Source organism: Pygocentrus nattereri, chromosome 17 (genome assembly GCF_015220715.1).
Source record: "Pygocentrus nattereri isolate fPygNat1 chromosome 17, fPygNat1.pri, whole genome shotgun sequence".
NCBI lineage: Eukaryota > Metazoa > Chordata > Actinopteri > Characiformes > Serrasalmidae > Pygocentrus > Pygocentrus nattereri.
The window spans coordinates 14471009-14491152 of NC_051227.1; the positions used below are offsets into that span (position 1 = coordinate 14471009).

Consider the following 20144-nt stretch of genomic DNA (forward strand, 5'->3'; position numbering starts at 1 on the left):
CAAAACAACTAAAAAACCTTTTAGCAACACATGAAGCTGTTTAAGTGTTTAATTCAAATGTATCCGAAATAAAAAGAGACTTGTGAAAGTGAGTTTCTTTCCTCCTTTCAGAAATCCATGCTGGACTAAGTTGAACATAGAACAATAATTCTAACATTTACCATTTACAATGAAAAATAAGGATCAAAATTGTTGTTTCACATAAAATTGACAGTTTAGCATTTGTGAAGTCACTGTTTACATGCACATGTTTAAAAATGACTAAAATAAAAAGAAAAAAGAAAATGGTCACAGTTTTGTGTTTTTTTAATTAAGGAATGGAATAAATGGAACAAAGGTGCCAACTCTGGTTTATTTTTTTATTTTTTATGAGCTCATTTTCATGGTTGTGGGTCACATTTTGGCGCTGCAGTGGTAGAATGGCCTGCATTCAGGACAGATGGACATAATAAACTAGCAACTCAGTGAATAAATAAACAATACAAAACTAAACAAAAACAAAACAAAAAGGCAGAGCGTGTTTAGGGCCGAGCTGAATCCTCCTGCCCTCGAGTGAGTCAGGCGAGGGCAATGACAGCGTGTTCCTCGTGCAGACTGGCTGAAACCTGTAGAAACCATTCAGGGGAGGTTTGAGTCGCCCAGGCGCTTCACTTCCTCCTCAACAGCCTGACAACAGAGAGAGAGAGACAGAGAGAGAGACAGAGAGAGACAGAGAGAGAGACAGAGAGAGACAGAGAGAGAGAGAGAGAGAGAGAGAGAGAGAGAGAGAGAGAGAGAGAGAGAGAGAGAGACAGAGAGAGACAGAGAGAGAGAGAGAGAGAGAGAGAGAGAGAGAGTGAAAGAGACACAGTGCTGTAGGCCTGTAATGTATTATGAAATATTCCATCACAGCTTCCTGCACAAAGCTGTCTGCAAAAGTTTGTGCCCCCCAGTCAAATAGCACGTAACAGTTTATTTTCTGAGTGTGAATAAGTGAACACACCTTCTACAGAGATACACTACTGCACTTTTTAATACACAATCACCATCCACTTACTGAGTTTAACACACTGAGGGGAAAATAATAAAACATAAAATGTTATATTAAAGTTATATTTAAATGTTATATTCTATGTTACATTTTTCCAAATACGTTAAATTCTGCAAATAAATAGAAACTGTGCACCACAATTGGCTGAAAATGACGTATTTAAGCGCCCTGTAGAGGATGTGTTTACTTATTCACACTTACAAAATAAACACAAGCATGTAACTTGACGCTCTAATGTTTGTGCACAGCAGTGAATACAAAGCCCTCGGAAATATTACACAACTGCTCAAACCACAAAGCCAACTGCCCACATGTGCTGTAAGTAGGAAGCTACTGAGTGAGAGAAATAAAGAGAGATAGAGTGGGGGGGGTGGGAGAGAGGCAGTGGGAGAGAAAGAGAGAGAGAGAGAGAGAGAGAGAGAGGGAGAGGGAGAGAGAGAGAGAGAGAGAGAGAGAGAGAGAGAGAGAGAGAAAGAGGGGAGACAGTGGGAGAGAGGGGGGAGAAAGAGAGACAGTGGGAGAGAGAGAGACAGAGAGAGAGAAAGTGGGAGAGAGACAGTGGAAGAGAGAGAGACAGTGGGAGAGAGAAAGAGAGAGAGAGAGAAATAGTGGGAGAGAGAGAGAGAGAGACAGTGGGAGAGAGAGCAAGAGAGAGTGAGAGGCAGTGGGAGAGAGAGAAAGAGAGAGTGAGAGGCAGTGGGAGAGAGAGAAAGAGAGAGTGAGAGGCAGTGGGAGAATGAGAAAGAGAGAGCGAGAGACAGTGGGAGAGAGAGAAAGAGAGAGAGAGTGAGAAGCAGTGGGAGAGAGAGAAAGAGAGAGTGAGAGGCAGTGGGAGAGACAGAAAGAGAGAGCGAGAGACAGTGGGAGAGAGAGAAAGAGAGAGAGAGTGAGAGGCAGTGGGAGAGACAGAAAGAGAGAGCGAGAGGCAGTGGGAGAGAGAGAAAGAGAGAGAGAGTGAGAGGCAGTGGGAGAGAGAGAAAGAGAGAGCGAGAGACAGTGGGAGAGAGAGAAAGAGAGAGTGAGAGACAGTGGGAGAGAGAGTGAGAGACAGTGGGAGAGAGAGAAAGAGTGAGAGAGAGAGAGTGAGAGACAGTGGGAGAGAGAGAAAGAGAGCGAGAGACAGTGGGAGAGAGAGAAAGAGAGAGAGACAGTGGGAGAGCGAGAAAGAGAATGAGAGACAGTGGAAGAGAGAGCAAGAGAGAGAGTGAGAGACAGTGGGAGAGAGAGAAAGAGAGAGAGAGAGAGAGAGCCAGTGGGAGAGAGAGAAAGAGAGAGCGCGAGACAGTGGGAGAGAGAGAAAGAGAGAGTGAGAGGCAGTGGGAGAGAGAGTGAGAGACAGTGGGAGAGAGAGAAAGAGTGAGAGAGTGAGAGAGAGAGAGAGAGAGAGAGAGAGAGAGAGAGACAGTGGGAGAGAGAGAAAGAGTGAGAGAGAGAGAGAGAGAGAGAGAGAGAGAGACAGTGGGAGAGAGAGAAAGAGTGAGAGAGAGAGAGAGAGAGAGAGAGAGAGAGAGAGACAGTGTGAGAGAGAGAGAGAGAGAGAGAGACAGTGGGAGAGAGAGAAAGAGTGAGAGAGAGAGAGAGAGAGAGAGAGAGAGACAGTGGGAGAGAGAGAAAGAGTGAGAGAGAGTGAGAGAGAGAGAGAGAGAGAGAGAGAGACAGTGGGAGAGAGAGAGAGAGAGAGAGACAGTGGGAGAGAGAGAGAGAGAGAGAGAGAGACAGTGGGAGACAGAGGGTAGTGCCTATATTCAGATGACACACTATACTGTCTTTGAATTATATATGGAGCTTAAGCTACTGGCCCTCAGTATTGTTAAAGGGAAAGTCCACTGACATTTCAAAATTCATGCAAAATTAACTGGTTAAGATGTAAACAAAGTCATTCAGAGTGGTTTGGTGTGAAACTCTCTAGAGTTCTAGAGAAACTTACCAAGTCAGAACTGTTCACAGTGGAAGTGATGGGAACCAGACGTCCACCTCTAAAAGCTCTTATTATTTCAGCCTCAGATTCTTGGCCTTTGCTCATTTTCTGTGAAGAACATATAAAATAACCAATTTCAGTGCCTTCATTCTGTTCACCCCCACGCATTTATATTACACATGGTGTTGGACTGAACCCACGGGGAGTAAAAGTGTACAGAAACAGGTGGAATAATAATCTCATATTGAGAGATATTAGATTTAGTAACTACATTAATGACATTTTCACCTGGTATTATTTTTGCAGTGTGGAAACGAATTTACCAAAAACTACTGCTTTTAAATCACAGTCGCAATATTGGTCAGAAAAACCATAATTCAATACTGCCCCCGAATCATTCAGCTCTGACCGAACAAGTTAAAAAATGTGAACAGTACATAAAGTCATGCATTGATGATCCAAGTATGATCTCTGTCACTCAATGAGGTGCTTATTAATGTCATCCATCAGAAGGGATGTCTTTATTGGCTTTTATGTTATGCTGTATTTGCAACATGGAACCCAGAATTCAGGTCAGTGGCCTAAAGTCAGGCACCGATGCCGTGATGTTGGATTTGTGTGTATGAAATTTGCCCAGTAAGGCCAATAGATTCATAACCTCATTCATTCTGCTTGAATTAGTGTCAACGTTCAGGAACAGGACCATCATCTCATTTACAGACATTCATTTGTCTGAGGAGATGAACACCATTAAGGAAATTTCCTCCTCCCCTGACTGCCTCTCCGCACTTTTTTGTTCCACATTCAGAGGCTTCCTGATGTGCTTTTTGGGCCTTCTTAAAGGGGAATTCCACCAACTTCTCTAAAATTCATAAAACGGTCGTATGTAAACAGTCATTCAACGTGGTTTGGTGTGAAATATGCCTTAGATTTCTTTACAGTGGTGGTGATAGGAACCAGGGGTCACCTACGCACTTCATTAAAGGTATCCAGGCCCTGACATTTAACGGGGAATACCACCAGTTTTTCAAAATTTTTGCATAATCGAGTGATTGAGCAATTAAGAGGGATTTGGTGTGAAGTGGTTGAGAACTCTTTATGGTGGTGGAGATAGGAACCAGGGGTCACCATGACTACAACACAAATATAGCCATTTTATTTACTATCCAGAACCACCAGAGAACCCACACAAGTCTTCTGAGCTTATACGGTATGTTGATAATGACAAAATAGCAATAAATCTAAAATAATAAGCTTTCTTCAGGGACAATTTTGGCTCACAACTCCCTGCATGTATCCCTCCACTATGACTGGATTAAAATACATTTTAAGCCAAAACCTTCTCACAAAATCTCACACATCAGGCAGCGTGTTCATAACCATTTCACGTGAAGGAGCCTTTAGAGGTGAACGTCTGGTTCCTATCACCACCACTGTGAACAGTTCTGACTCAGTAAGTTTCTCTAGAATGGAGAATTTAACATCAAACCACACTGGATGACTCTCTTTACATCTTAACCATTTCATTATGTAGAGATTTTGAAAAATTGGTGGAGTTGCCCTTTAAATAAAAAAGGCCAGGGCGCCTGAATGATGGAGGCAAAGTACAAAAAAGCTCCACACTTCACAGCTTTGGACGTTGGTCTAAGTTGTTTATCATGTGAAGAGGCGGGTGAGAGGCGCAGCGCCCCCCAGCGGCGAAGAACAGCAGCCGTATATAAACAGACGGACGTTTCCCACGTTGGTGAACTGAAAGCGTGCCCGGTTGGGCTGCGTGGAAACTGGTCAGGGCCAGCCAGCAGGGCCTTGGGACTTTTTCTGTGGCAACTTTTGTCCACTAAATTTCATCGTCCTGTGAAGTTCAGCCCTCTATGGATGTAGCGTGACATCCCGGGAACAAATTCCACCACGGTAAGTGATCCGCTTCCTAGCTTCTTTTTTTGCACTCTCAGGTCCACCTTAAATGGGTATCAGTTACATTCTAATGCTTCAGGCGCCAGAATGCAACCGCTGCCATTTAAGGTGGAACGGAGAGTTCGAAAACAAATTGGGGGAATATGTAAGCCTCGTCATTACTATTGCATTTCTCATGTTACTAACCCACTTTTTTCCCAGCATCGGACTACTTTGCTTTCATTTGTGGACTGGATCTACATAGAACAGGTCTAATGTAGTTTTTTAGTGTTGATTTTAACCATTGTGTTAGGAAAACCGGCTGAATCTGCCTCCTGCTCTTATGCATGTTCTGCTTCTATATAATTATTAGCCTGCATTTGATGCACTTCAGTGAAAAACCTGCAGTGTTGAAACTAGGTGTGTTCCTTCCGGTGTTCTAGAAAGCTGAAAGAGGAGAAATGTTCCTCCATCTGAGCCCTTAGTTTCTTTTTAATCTACCTTCTAATCAGCCGGAGGGTCCTCTTTTCCACTGTCAGAGGCCGACACTGAAGTATTGTAGACTCTTGAAAAAAGGCCTTTAGAACCATGAGTTCTATATAGAACCATTGGCATGCTTAAATGGTTCTTTGCATGGCAAAACAGTTCTTCTGATTGATGGAGAATGTACAACACATTCTACATTAATCTGAAGACCCGTTTCTCTATGCAAAAAAATGCAGATGGTTCTATATAGAACTCATGGCTTTAAATGGAATATTTGCCTTTACTATAGAATGATTGAAGAACCGTCTTACAGAGTGTACCTCACTAGGAGGCAAGACGGCACGTCTACAGCACATGTATGTACTACAGAAGCCTTGAGGAACCATCTTTAAGAGTACTGCACTAGGAGGCGGGTCGGCATGTCTACAGCACATGTATGTACTACAGAACCCATGAAGAACCATCTTTAAGAGTACTGCACTAGGAGGCGAGTCGGCACGTCTACAGCACATGTACTACAGAACCCTTGAAGAACTGTCTTTCAGAGTGTACCACATTATGAGGCGAGTTGGCACGTCTACAGCACATGTATGTGCTACAGAACCCTTGAAGAACCATCTTTCAGAGTGTACCACATTATGAGGCGAGTTGGCACGTCTACAGCACATGTATGTGCTACAGAACCCTTGAAGAACCATCTTTCAGAGTGTACCACATTAGGAGGCCTGTCGGCACGTCTACACCACATGTATGTACTACAGAGCCCTTGAAGAACTGTCTTTCAGAGTGTATCACGTTAGGAGGCGAGTGGGCACGTCTACAGCACATATATGTGCTACGAACCCTTGAAGAACCATCTTTAAGAGTGTACTGCACTAGGAGGCGAGTCGGCACGTCTACAGCACATGTATGTACTACAGAACCCATGAAGAACCATCTTTCAGAGTGTACCACATTATGAGGCGAGTTGGCACGTCTACAGCACATGTATGTGCTACAGAACCCTTGAAGAACCATCTTTCAGAGTGTACCACATTATGAGGCGAGTTGGCACGTCTACAGCACATGTATGTGCTACAGAACCCTTGAAGAACCATCTTTCAGAGTGTACCACATTAGGAGGCCTGTCGGCACGTCTACACCACATGTATGTACTACAGAGCCCTTGAAGAACTGTCTTTCAGAGTGTATCACGTTAGGAGGCGAGTGGGCACGTCTACAGCACATATATGTGCTACGAACCCTTGAAGAACCATCTTTAAGAGTGTACTGCACTAGGAGGCGAGTCGGCACGTCTACAGCACATGTATGTACTACAGAACCCATGAAGAACCATCTTTAAGAGTACTGCACTAGGAGGTGAGTCGGCACATCTACAGCACATATATGTACTACAGAACCCTTGAAGAACCATCTTTCAGAGTGTACCACATTATGAGGCGAGTTGGCACGTCTACAGCACATGTATGTGCTACAGAACCCTTGAAGAACCATCTTTCAGAGTGTACCACATTAGGAGGCGAGTGGGCACGTCTACAGCACATGTAAGTGCTACAGAACCCTTGAAGAACCATCTTTCAGAGTGTATCACGTTAGGAGGCGAGTGGGCACGTCTACAGCACATGTATGTGCTACAGAACCCTTGAAGAACCATCTTTCAGAGTGTACCACATTAGGAGGCGAGTCAGCACGTCTACAGCACATGTATGTGTTACAGAACCCTTGAAGAACCGTCTTTCAGAGTGTACCACATATGTCTTCAGCACATGTACTATGTACTACAGAACCCGTGAAGAACTAACACAAGAGTGTACCACATTAGAAGGCAGACTGCCATGTCTGGGGTCCTGTAATAAAGTCAAAGGTTCTATTTAAAACCATGAGATTTATATAGAACTATCTGCATGCTTAAATGGTTCTTTGCATGGTGAAACTGTTCTTCAGATTGATAGAGAATGTGTTATATATGGTTCTGTATAGCACCCCAAAAAATTTTACTCTATATAGAATTCTACTCTATATAGAACTCATGGCTTTAAATGGAATATTTGCCTTTACTATAGAATGATTGAAGAACTGTCTTTGAGAGTGTACCTCACTAGGAGGCCTGTCGGCACGTCTACACCACATGTATGTACTACAGAGCCCTTGAAGAACTGTCTTTCAGAGTGTATCACTTTAGGAGGCGAGTGGGCACGTCTACAGCACATATATGTGCTACAGAACCCTTGAAGAACCGTCTTTCAGAGTGTACCACATTAGGAGGCGAGTCATCACGTCTACAGCACATGTACTACAGAACCCTTGAAGAACCATCTTTCAGAGTGTACCACATTAGGAGGCAAGTCGGCACGTCTACAGCACATGTACTACAGAACCCTTGAAGAACCGTCTTTCAGAGTGTACCACATTAGGAGGCAAGTCGGCACGTCTACAGCACATGTATGTGCTACAGAACCCTTGGAGAACCATCTTTTTAAGAGAGTAGTAGTTTCAGAGGTTGAAATGTGGCACAGGATCTCTGGACCGTCATTATCAGCTCTGCCTCATATTTCACACCAGCGTGTTCAGCTTCTCCTCGGATCTTCACTGGATCTCAGACACAAAACGGCCTCTGTAGGTCTGAGAAACCTGGACCAGCTGTGGGTGTAAAGTCAGAGCCACCCTTTCATTTATTTAATTTCCAGTCAAAACTGCCTTTAAGTATGAGTTATTCATTTTTCAGCATCAGAAAAAGGACAGAAACCATATATTTAGCGGAAAATTACAAAGAAGACCCACAACTAAAGATAATGTCATATTTTTCCAGTATTTAGGGTAACTACGTTTTACCTTTATTGCCGCTTCCATTCTTTTCAGGAGACTCCCTTTTAGTTCCTCAAAGAATCTGGAGGCTCACCTCCAAGGTTCAGTCTTAGAAGTTGGTTTGACATTTTGTGCTTCTTGCAATCCAAGTAATCCTGACTCATCGGTCCATATTGTCCAGATTTTGGTGTCCTGCTGCAGATATTCTTCTTTTTTTGTCTTATTTGCTTTTCTCAGACTGTGGAAGAGTGGAGCTTGATCTTCTCAGAACACTCAAAGAACCATCTTACAGGTCGTACCACATTAGGAGGCGAGTCGGCACATATACAGCACATGTATGTGCTATAGAACCCTCGGAGAACCATCTTTAAGAATGTACCACCTTACTGTGGAAGAGAGGAGCTTGATCTTCGCCTGTCTCTCAAAGATGAAGGCATTAAAGGGCCCATATCGCAGAAAAAAAAGCTGTTGTGGAATTTTCCTAAAATGTTTTAAAGTAAAATAAATAAATTATTAAATAATAATAGTAATAATGCATATCGTATAGCACCTTTCATATATTAAAAAGGCAGCTCAAAGTGCTTCACAATGCAAAGTAAAAACTACAGAGGAAGAAGAGAAAATGATAAAAAATAAAATGAACAAGTAATAAATAGTAGAAAAGGGGATACATTAATGAATACAATTACAAAGCACAAGATAAAAGTAAACATAGATAAGAAAAAATGCAGCTAACAAGAAAATAAAATTAATATTTTATAATGTAATATTCCAGTAAAAACAAAGGAAACGATAAAAAACAGTTAAAGCTGAAGTAAAGAAATATGAAATTTAACTGTTTTTCAAAACATTGACAGAAGGAGTCGGACTGATGTTTATCGGTAATGTGTTCCAGATCTTTGATGCAGAGTTCATGCAACACGTAAACATTGTCCATGTATGGAAACTAAGTCCATAACTAATTTCTTGTATAACTGTTTGTTTCCTCGTATAACCTCCTGTCTGTAAAGCACTTTGAGCTGCCACCAACATGTAAAGTGCTATATGAATTATTATTATTGTTATTATTATTATTAATATTAATAATACTAATAATTATAACTCACTCCATATATAGAAAATAAACTGCGAAAAACAGCCCATTTTGTGATGTCATAGAAACCTTGTGTACATATATCTACCTATTCAGCCTTCAGCAGTTCAGCTCCGCCCACTCCCGGGCAGAGCCTGTTTAAATGTAAGGTATGAAGAGATTTTGGAAATTGGTCGTGTAAAAATGAATTACGAATGTTTTTGGTAGATAGAAGCACATGCAGGATTTGGGCCCTTTAAGTGCTGTTTATCTGATAGGGACAGTTTGGATGGTCCTCCCAGGTTTTGCATGGTTCACATTTGTTCCTTTTTTTTATGCAAGTGCATCTAATCTCAGAAATATCTTGTGAAAAAACTAGTAACTTGTACTTAATGGCTGTTTTGACTTTAAATTATATAAATGGGGTGGTCTCAATCTTTTGCACAGTAATTTAACACCACATGGGAGTAAATTCAACACTGCAGGTATTAATTCAACACTGTAGAGGTGTAAATAAAGTACTGTAACTATTAATGCAACGTACAGGTGTTAAATTCACATTGTATTAGTGCTAATGTATCATTTGAGCTGTAAGTACAACAGTAGAAGCTGTCTACTGTATATATGTTAAAGCAGGACGGTACAGGTGTTACAATACTGTGTAGTTAGTAAGTCATTAAAATCCATTATTTAATTATTACTCTTAACTTATTCAGTTATTCAGTAACTTCCATGAAACTAATATCAGTTCTTTATCTATTGGAGTGAGAAATTGAATGAAGGGGTTAATTCTACAGTGTTAATACAGTACTGTCTGTGAAATTCAGTACTGTGCTGGTAATGCCGGGGACTGTGCTCTGTAGTCAAACGTATTAAGACTTTACAGTTAATCTGGGCATGTAGACGACGTGTTAACTATATTTATAAGTATGAATAAATGATTTCGGAGCTGGTTTGGCTGCACTTTCATCTCCTCTTTCTAACAAAACAGCAAAATCCACAGTTTTCAATTAACACCTACGGTATTCACTTAAAGGGGAAATTCCACAAATTTTCCAGATTTCTGCCTAATTAAATATTTCAGATGTAATCAGAGTCATTCAGAGTGGTTTGCTCTGTTCTAAAGTTCTGCACTGATAATAAGAACCAGATGTCCAAAGTCTTTAGTGACCTTAAAAGCTACCTTACTGCACAGAACAGTTACAAATGCATTGCCTGATGCCCACAGCCTTGTTTAACCATAGTTTAAGTTATGTTGTTGGCCTAAAATGTATTTTTAAAAACCTATTGATGGGGGAGGGATACACACAGGGCATTGTGAGGCCAAAGAAAATGCATTATTTCAGATTTATGACTATTTTACCGCCATTAACTTTCCATATAAACACTCAGAAGACTCGTGTAGGTTCTCTGGTGGTTCTGGATGGTAAATGTCTATATCTGTGTTGTAGTCATGGCGACGCCTGGTTCCTATCACCACCACTGTAAAGATGTCTGAACCATTGCACACCAAACCCACTCTGAATGACTTTTATAATGTCACAAACCTCAATTTATTAGATTTTTTTGGCAAAATCTGTGCAATTCCCCTTAAAGGCTCCCTACCCAATATGGTAGAGTGGCATACGGCTTGTCTGCAGTTTAACCTGCTACTTGGTTTAAAGTACGGAGTGAGCATAGACTGTGTTCAGGTCCACAGTTCATTTAATACGCTTTGTCTGTTATTTCAATAACATGTCAATACGTCATAAAGGAAGCAGCTGATATCTTCTGATATTTTAGTTGGATACTTTAAAGCTTCCAGGCCAAAAAAAATGTGTTTCAGTGGCATTTAATGCATTTGTGTTGGAGGTGAATGAACGGTGAATCTTTTCTTACTGTACAGCTTTCTGCACCGCAGTGTAGAGCGACACGTGACCTTGGAGGATTTTTGCTTCTCTTTGTGTTTTGCAATAAGTGCGTGTAGACACATGTAACGTGAACTAGGCTGTCTGTGAAACATTTACTGAAGCAGAGAGTTTCCTCTACACATTATATAAACAGCTTAGGTGCCTCGAAGGGCTGGATTTCTGGACATTTGATAATCTCAAGTTCGTAGTGCTGCTGCATTTGGAGTTTTGTAGACAATTTGTTTGGTTTTGTTCTTTGTAGTATTGTAAATGTAGTGAAAACTATGATCATCTGCAGAATTATTGTGATAAACAGTGTCATTGTGATTAAAATTGAATAACCAAGTACCACATGTGAGTCTTTTATTATAGCTCACATTTTTTTCTGATGGTTATATAAAATCTATATCATTAAAACTGAGCTAACTTTTGATTTTACTTAACTCATGTAACTATAGTACACAAAGACAGCCTGTAACACTGTTAACATCCACTTTCTTTGCCTTATTTGCTAACATTTAGATTTAAAATCTGCATAATAATCTTTCCAAGTGCCATTCAAAGTATGTGTATGTTCAGTTAATCATTGCGATTTTTTTGTTTTAGCGTATAAATATAAAAGTTCAGTCTTTTCTATTTTATACAGTTTTAAATGAACCAAAGATTAGAATGATTGTTCATAAGTTTAATTAAAGGCAAAGCAATGAAAAAAATTTGGTGCCACAAGAAAGGGAAGACAAGGACAATCATTTGCATAACACTGACGCATATTTAGATTCTTACGATATTTGAAAATAATTATCGACCCAAGGCTACTCTGCATGACAATAGACAATAGCTTTTATGCTAATGTAGGACTATGACAACAAATAATAAAAGCCAAACTGGTCTCAACATAAAACAACCACAGAAAATGATAATAATACAGTAATGATAATAATATAGTCAGCAAAACATATGAAGACATTGTCAACATGCAGATCAGGACTGTTTGGAAAGGATATTCTGGTGCAAGTAAAAGGTTATAGTTATATGTCAGAAAGACAAATTGCATGGGAAATTCTTACTGTATTTACTGATTATTGTACTTATCTATTTGTGATATATGGTGCAATGTAAGAAGGCAAAGTAGGAAGGATTGTGGAGTGATTCCAATATGTATTTTTAATGTATGTACCTGTTTTTATCTACATATCTGATACATAAACATTTAAAAATGCAGAAATTTAATTGAGTCTACTTAAAATAGTATTATAAAGAAAAATTTAGTTGCAGAGTTAAAAAATACAGTAAAATCAATAGAATGCAGGTATTTTAGTGCAGTAACCCACTGTCACCTACATTCTGCTTTTCTGTAGTTCAGTAAACACAATCAAATAATAATGTACTTAAGCAATTATATAATTTGATCCACATTTTAAAGAATCTGCTTAAATGTAATGTTTAAAATGTCATAAATTGTGTCTGTTTTATTGCAGAGATGTTTACTCTCACAGAAGTTGCCTCACTTAATGACGTCCTTCCGACCTACCGGATACTGAAGCCATGGTGGGATGTTTTTATGGACTATCTCGGGCTGGTCATGTTGATGTTGGCCATTTTTGCCGGGACTATGCAGATAACCAAAGACCAAGTGGCATGTCTTCCCATTCTAGAGGAGAGTACAAACCCCTACACAACACAGAGCCCTACACAATTCTTCACGTCATCACTTGGTGCTGCGCCTGTAGCCACTCAGGATCTTCCCGACAGCACAGTGCATGAAATGCATCAGACTGTGCGTACTCCAGTTTGGAGCCAAAGTGCCCTTACCTCAACAGAACCTCAACCCAAAGGCCTACGAACAAACTTGGACTTCCAGCAGTACGTTTTCGTCAACCAGATGTGCTACCATGTTGCCTTGCCTTGGTATTCCAAGTATTTTCCTTACCTTGTCCTCATCTACACCATATTGCTGATGGTGAGCAGCAATTTTTGGTTCAAATACCCAAAGACCAGCTCAAAGATCGAACACTTTGTGTCCATCTTGGGCCGTTGTTTCGAATCACCCTGGACTACAAAAGCACTTTCTGAAACGGCCTGTGAGGACTCTGAAGAAAACAAGCAAAGGATCATCGCTGGCCAAACTGCATCTAAGCAAGTCTCCACAGATAGTCAGGAGGATGGCTCCAATGCAACATCACCTATACTAGATAACAGCGAGGTCAGATTTTCTGCTGAGAAAATTGTTCCTGAAGGCCCAAGCTTGACGATTTTGGACAAAAAAGATGGGGAGCAGGCCAAGGCTCTCTTTGAGAAGGTGCGAACGTTTCGGGCTCACGTAGAGGATAGTGACTTCATCTACAATCTCTATGTGGCGCAAACAACTGTAAAGGCGCTAAAGCTAATTTTTATCCTATGCTACACGTCCACTTTTGCCACAGAGATCGATTTCATCCACATTTGCACACCACAAATTGAACACCTAACCGGATATGATCAATTCTTCTGCACTCATAATATGGCATTCATGCTGAAGAAACTCCTCTACACGTTCCTGGCTATAATTAGCCTTTATGGCCTCATCTGCCTGTACGCCCTCTTCTGGCTGTTCCGCCGACCACTAAAGGAGTATTCCTTTGAAAAAGTCAGAGAGGAGAGCAGCTTCAGTGACATTCCTGACGTCAAAAACGACTTTGCATTTCTCCTGCATATGGTCGACCAATATGATCAGTTGCACTCAAAACGATTTGCCGTTTTCCTGTCCGAGGTCAGTGAGAACAAACTGCGGGAAATTAGCCTTAATCACGAATGGACATTCGAGAAACTCCGGCAACATGTGACATCCAATGCACAAGACAAGCAGGAGCTGCATCTTTTCATGCTTGCTGGACTCCCTAATGCTGTGTTTGACATCACTGAGCTTGAAGTCCTTAAATTGGAGCTTATTCCTGAGGTCAGAATCTCAGCTAAGATTTCACAAATGACAAATTTGCAAGAACTGCACTTGTATCATTCTCCCGCAAAGGTTGAACACACAGCTTTCACTTTCCTTCGAGATCACTTGCGGTGCCTTCACGTAAAGTTTACAGATGTTGCAGAAATCCCTCCGTGGGTTTATCTCTTGAGGAGCCTTAGGGAGCTGTACCTTGTTGGCAACCTAAGCTCAGAGCACAACAAGATGATTGGCTTGGAATCCTTAAAGGATTTGAGACACCTCAAGACGTTATACCTGAAGAGCAATCTCCACAAAATACCCTCGACCCTTACAGAACTCTCGCTACATCTCCTCAAGCTGGTGGTGCACAATGATGGAACAAAACTTGTGGTGCTGAACAGTCTTAAAAAGATGACGAACCTGGTCGAGCTTGAGCTCCATAACTGCGAGCTGGAGAGGATCCCGCATTCCATTTTCAGCTTGACTACCCTGCAAGAGCTGGACTTGAAATCCAACAGCATTCGCACCATCGAGGAGGTCATGAGCTTCCAGCACCTTAAGAGACTGACCTGCCTCAAGCTGTGGCACAACAAAATAGTTGCTATTCCACAGTCCATAGGCCAGGTGAAGAACCTTGAGTCTCTCTACCTCTCCTACAACAAACTGGATTCCCTTCCAGCGGCCCTGTTTAACCTTCCGAAGCTTAGGCACCTGGATCTCAGCCACAATTCCATTTCGTTGATTCCAGCTGAGGTTGGACTTCTCCAGAACCTTCAGCACTTTGCTATCACAAATAATAAAATAGAGGTTCTTCCCAAAAATCTGTTCAGATGTACCAAATTGAAAGTTCTCTGTTTGGGAAACAATAGCATAACAATCCTACCGGAGTCAATCGGACAGTTGGTACAGCTCACTCAGCTCGAGATAAAAGGGAACTGTCTAGCACTGCTTCCATACCAGCTTAGCCAGTGTCGCCATCTCAAGAAAAGCCTCTTGGTTGTGGAGGATCATCTTTTTGACTCTCTGCCCCTTGAGGTAAAAGAGGATATGAGTAGAGATAATAATATGATCTGAGTTCCACAAAAGTAACTGTTTAGCTGCAGGTTCCTTTGTTTCAAATACATATATGCCATTTTATTCTGAGGAATGTAACCAAAATATCAAGTAACACTTTCCTTTCCAGTCTCATAAACTCTAGGTAACTACTTTGGGTAACATGATGGTAGGTTCCGAGGAAGTCTCAACTATATTACACTGAAATGCCCAACAGGTTCTAGGCAAGCTGGGTAAATACGTGGTACAAACTCCACGGTATTGTGTCACTACATTGGTGACTTTGGGTAAAAAGATTGAACACAAACGAAGTACAAAAAGTCTTACATAGTATGCACCTGTCTGTTACCTATAAACGACAATGAATCTGGGCTCTAAAAGAAAGCAGTGATTCTTACTATGGTTTTGCTGGGGTCTCACCATTTATTTTCAAAATCATTATCAAAAAAATCTTTGGATTTTGTGATGTCATTGTGCGCCATTCAATTTATGTGGTACTTGGAGGTGTCTCTGATTTACTTTCCAGCTTAAATTTGTGAAATTCATGTGAAATCTAGCATATCGCTGTTGTCGGAACAAAAACTTGTATCTTCAAAGTGGTAACCTTAGAGGAGAAGGAAAAAACCTACTTTACTTTTAATGCAAGTCAATTGAACCTAACTTTTTTCCAAATAATTTTGAGCTGTTTCATTTGGTCCATTCATCATGAAATTTACACACAATGTAAAGGCCAATAGGTACTTTTAAATTAGCTCAAAAACTGAAAAGATTTGTGCAGACAACAATGATATGGATGTACTTATAATCTTGCTACTACAAATAAGGTATTTTTCTGTGTCCGTTATCAGATTGATAGCCGAAACCTGCTCAGTGTAAGTTAGTTAAAATGTCTTGGTACTTATCATTTTACCTGAAATAGTTACACCATACTTTAAAGTTTGTACCCCAAACTTGTGCAATTAATACCTAGAACCTGTTGAGCATTTCAGTGTAATCTAAAGTGTCTCTGAACTTACCATCATGCTACCCAAAATAATTGTGCAGTACATTGCAGTTTGTAGCTCACACCTACCTGTATATGCAGTTATATGCAAAAGTTTTGGCACTGTCGACTTGAGAAGTCTTGAGAATAACCTAGACAAAGTCTAGTTAGATGTATTGCAAGATGTCTTCATACCAAGATGTTCACCGATCACCAGGTTGGTTCCTTTTCCCACAGGAAAGCAGGAGCGGAGAATAATTGTAGTGTTATCACCCTCAATTGGCCCAAACCCTCGCCTCCCCCAACAATTATCAAGGTTATGTACTTGTGATAGAGAGTCATAGAAAAGTACAGAACATTCTAAGATGACCTAAAGGCATTAAGCCCTTAGAGACAGAATGACAATTCTGATACACGGCATGTAGGGGTTACACAACTGACCACAATCCAACAGCATGCCGGTCAAATTCCCCGTTTTGTTCATTTTCAAAGTGTAACACATTGTTTACAGAGAACACACTTAAATGTGGCATTTTGCTGCAAATCTTAGTGCACAATTTCTTTTTATTAATATTTTAGAAAAACATAAATGTGCCTTTCTACAGGCCACATTTTAGGGTTTATTTTTTGTTTATTTATGTTAAAATGACGTGCAAAAATGTGTTCTCTCTAGACGATTTGTTGTCTTTGAATCACGAAAATAAACTAAACGTCATTTTACTAGGGCGCCCAAACTTTTGCATATGTCTGTACATAGAACTTATGTGACTGTAAAAGAAAAAAACGTTACCCAATACGATATCGGTGCTGTCAAAAAACTTCACAACTGTTTTTGTTTTGTTTTTACATGGTTTGGAAACTACAGCTGCTTTTATTATGCAAACACTTTACAGTCCAAAATAAAAGTGGGAAATATGATAAAATGATCAATTATACCACCTCACAAACAGACTTTCCTGAGTACACTGTGGATATCATCAGTACTGGATATCAACAGTGACCAACGGAAACACTGAATACAAAAGTTGTAGTCACAGTTTTTGAGAATATATTTGGTAGCACTTTACTTGAAGCCTACAACATGACACTGACATAAGCACGCCATAAACATGTCATAGCAGATGTCAAGTAACGTAACATTGTTTTGGAACCATTACGAAGTAACAGTCTTGAAAGATGTTTGATTTTATGACAACTTGTCCTGCCAGGTGTTGGTGTTGGCTCTAGTTAGCTGTCACGACATCAAACATTATGACATCTGTCGTGACAGTTACCAGTAATGGTAACATAACGCTGCTAAATTATAGAACAAAATCTGCCATAACAACTCATAAACGACTAACGACATGTTTATGGCATGCTTATGCCAATGTTATGTAGCAGAGTAAAGTGTTGGCATATTTAAAAAAATTTTTTTTTTTTATGTTTCCAACTTTTTAAATATCATAAAAACTAAATATCATAATACATGCTGTGCATAGGAAAAATGTCTCAGAATTATCGTGATGTCATATTTTTGCCGTATCGCCCACCGCTAGTCCAAAATAACATGAACTTACCTTGAAGTTAGGGAAGTTTGAAGTTTCCATTTCACAGATATGATTTTGTCAAGACATTGATAATATAAAAATATTGGCAACACTTTACTGTAGGGTAGAGTTCATAAGGCTACATGACCCCCACATATGCTTGTCATGACAACTGACATGGACGTACATAAATGCTTATTCCAATAGGCGTCGTCCGTCATAAGAGCTACTAAGAGCAAACTTTGATCAAAATCTGCAAATGTAACCTTTATAGCAAATGACGCCTGTTACAATGAGCACTTATAAACATTTATGTAGGGTTATACCAGTTGTCATGACAAGTTTATGTTGGTGTCTTATAGCCTTATGAACCGTTCCCAGTAAAGTGTTACTGAAATATTACCGGTGTTCATTTCTAGACTGAGAATCAAAGACCCCATTTACACCTGGGCACTTCATGTGACTAGTATCTGGTTTATATCCTGATAGGATTTTGCATAAATTACCAGTAATGACAACACAACACTGTTGCATTACTGAGCATAATAGTCGTAATAATAACTCACGACAGATTACAACATCTGCTATGACATGTTTATGGCATGTTTATGTCAATGTTATGTAGCAGAGCTCAGGTAAAGTGTTTCCAAATTTTTATATTTTATCATTTATATTTTTTTATTGTTCCAACTTTTTAAACACCAGAAAAACAAAATATTGTGATACACATCGTGTATCGGAGATGTAACAAAGTTAAGGAAGTTTAAAGTTACCATTTCAGTTAAACGACATTGATAATATAGAAATATTCTTTGTGTTCATTTCTGTAATTCAAATTAAAAAATTCCTTATTTCTTTGTGTAATAACTGGAAAAGGTTTGCTCCAGCTGCCTTGTTGGAGACTGAGAATCAAATCCTGGCCATCAGAGAGGTCAACAGGTCAAATCTTGGGAATGTTTCATTAAGACACAGTCGTATGCAGAAGTTTACACACCCCTGGTCAGATGACAGGCCTTTGGTGATTTTCTGAGTGTAAATAAGTTACGCGTCCTCTACAGAGATACATTTTAACACACTTTTAATACAAACTTGTTTTTGTTTTTTTTGCTGAATTTAACATAAAAAACATGGCCTTTGAAGTCATGGCTCATTTTTTATTTTATACTTTACTTTGACAGTATATTAAACTCAGCAAATAAATAGAACCAGTGCATTAAAATTTTAATTAAAAGTATTACATAAAAATCTTTGTGTCTCTGTAGATGATCTGTTCATTATTTTTCACCAATAAGATAAATAAAACAAAGCTTTTCTTTGGACTGGGCGCATTTAAACTTTACTTACGGCTGTACAGAGATAAAGGGAATGTGTTGAATTAGCTACAAAGAGTTGTGTTATGATTTCTGAATTTGGCTGTCCAGGGAAATATCAGTATCAGATCTTTAAATATGTATTAAATCTTTCGCTTTTGGATCTAATTTATCCAGCAGTTTTCCAGCCTGTTCGGCACCAAGTTCAGCACCAAGTTCAATGACATAGAACAGGGATTTTTTCTTAAAACTGTGAAACGTGAGTTGTTTTTTCCATGATGTGTGGCTTTGCAGGACTGAACGTCCTCGTCTCTGTGATGGTTTGTGTTTGGACTGTAGAGCTGAGCTCTTTAGGATGTTCTTTGGTCCCAGACAGTTGTGAAGCCGTGTTGACTCCTCTGAGGGTGAAATGGACATTGTGTCTGTGATCAGCTGGCAGTTGAAGCTGCCTGATAAGGAGGATATCGTGTCCCGGGAAGACTGGCAGAAGATACACGCCCTGCTGCTCTCCTGATGTAGTCGTGTACTCACTGACCGAGAGAACCGTCATTCAAGGCTGTGTGTTTGTGTTTCACAAGTGCATTTGAAATCCCTGTTTGAGGTTCTGCAAGGATTTCTGTTCATACATTAAACACAAAATAAAAATGAAGTATTAAAACAAAAAACTGCTCCATGTTTAAGTTTAGTAAATTCAGTAAAATTCTTATTACTAATGTTTGTGTGCACACTTAAAAATGATGGTTCTTCAGGGATTATTTAGTAAAGACAATGATTCTATCTAGAACCATTTGCATGCTTAAATGTTTTTTTGCATAGTGAAAGTGTTCCAGGGATTGATGGAGAATATGTTGTGTATGGTTCTAGATAAAGCCTGTTTTAGTCTAGAACCAAAAAAGTGATCTTCTGCTTGATGGAGCATCTGTTGTGTATGGTTCCATATAAAACCAGAAAGGGTTATTCTACTTTAACAAACTTGATACTGTGACAAGAAGAACCCTTTTCAAAAAGGTTCTATATAGAACCAATAAGGTTCTGCAGATTGATGGAGAATGTGTTATGTATGGTCCTATGTAGAACCTTTTTTTAAAAGGGGTTCTATATAAAACCAAAAATGTTTCTTAAGACTGATGGACAATATGTTGTATATGGTTCTAGATGAAGCGTGGTTTAAAAGGGTTTTATATTGAACCAAAAAGTGTTCTTCAGACTGATGAAGAATCTGTTGTGTATGGTTCCATATAGATCCAAAAAGGGTTATTC

The 20144-nt window shown here is 39.8% G+C and overlaps 1 protein-coding gene across 1 annotated transcript; it reads left to right on the forward strand.

The window, feature by feature from the left end:
- Nucleotides 1-4698: 4698 nt before the first annotated feature.
- On the forward strand, nucleotides 4699-16618 carry lrrc8da (leucine rich repeat containing 8 VRAC subunit Da). Its single transcript, XM_017706346.2, has 2 exons — nucleotides 4699-4859; nucleotides 12572-16618. The coding sequence occupies exon 2, from the start codon at nucleotides 12574-12576 to the stop codon at nucleotides 15082-15084; it is 2511 nt and encodes an 836-aa protein (XP_017561835.1). The 5' UTR covers nucleotides 4699-4859; nucleotides 12572-12573; the 3' UTR covers nucleotides 15085-16618.
- Nucleotides 16619-20144: the final 3526 nt, after the last annotated feature.

Coding starts and splice junctions, on each gene's coding strand:
- lrrc8da (XM_017706346.2), top strand. CDS start 12,574: ATGTTTACTCTCACAGAAGTTGCCTCACTTAATGACGTCCTTCCGACC.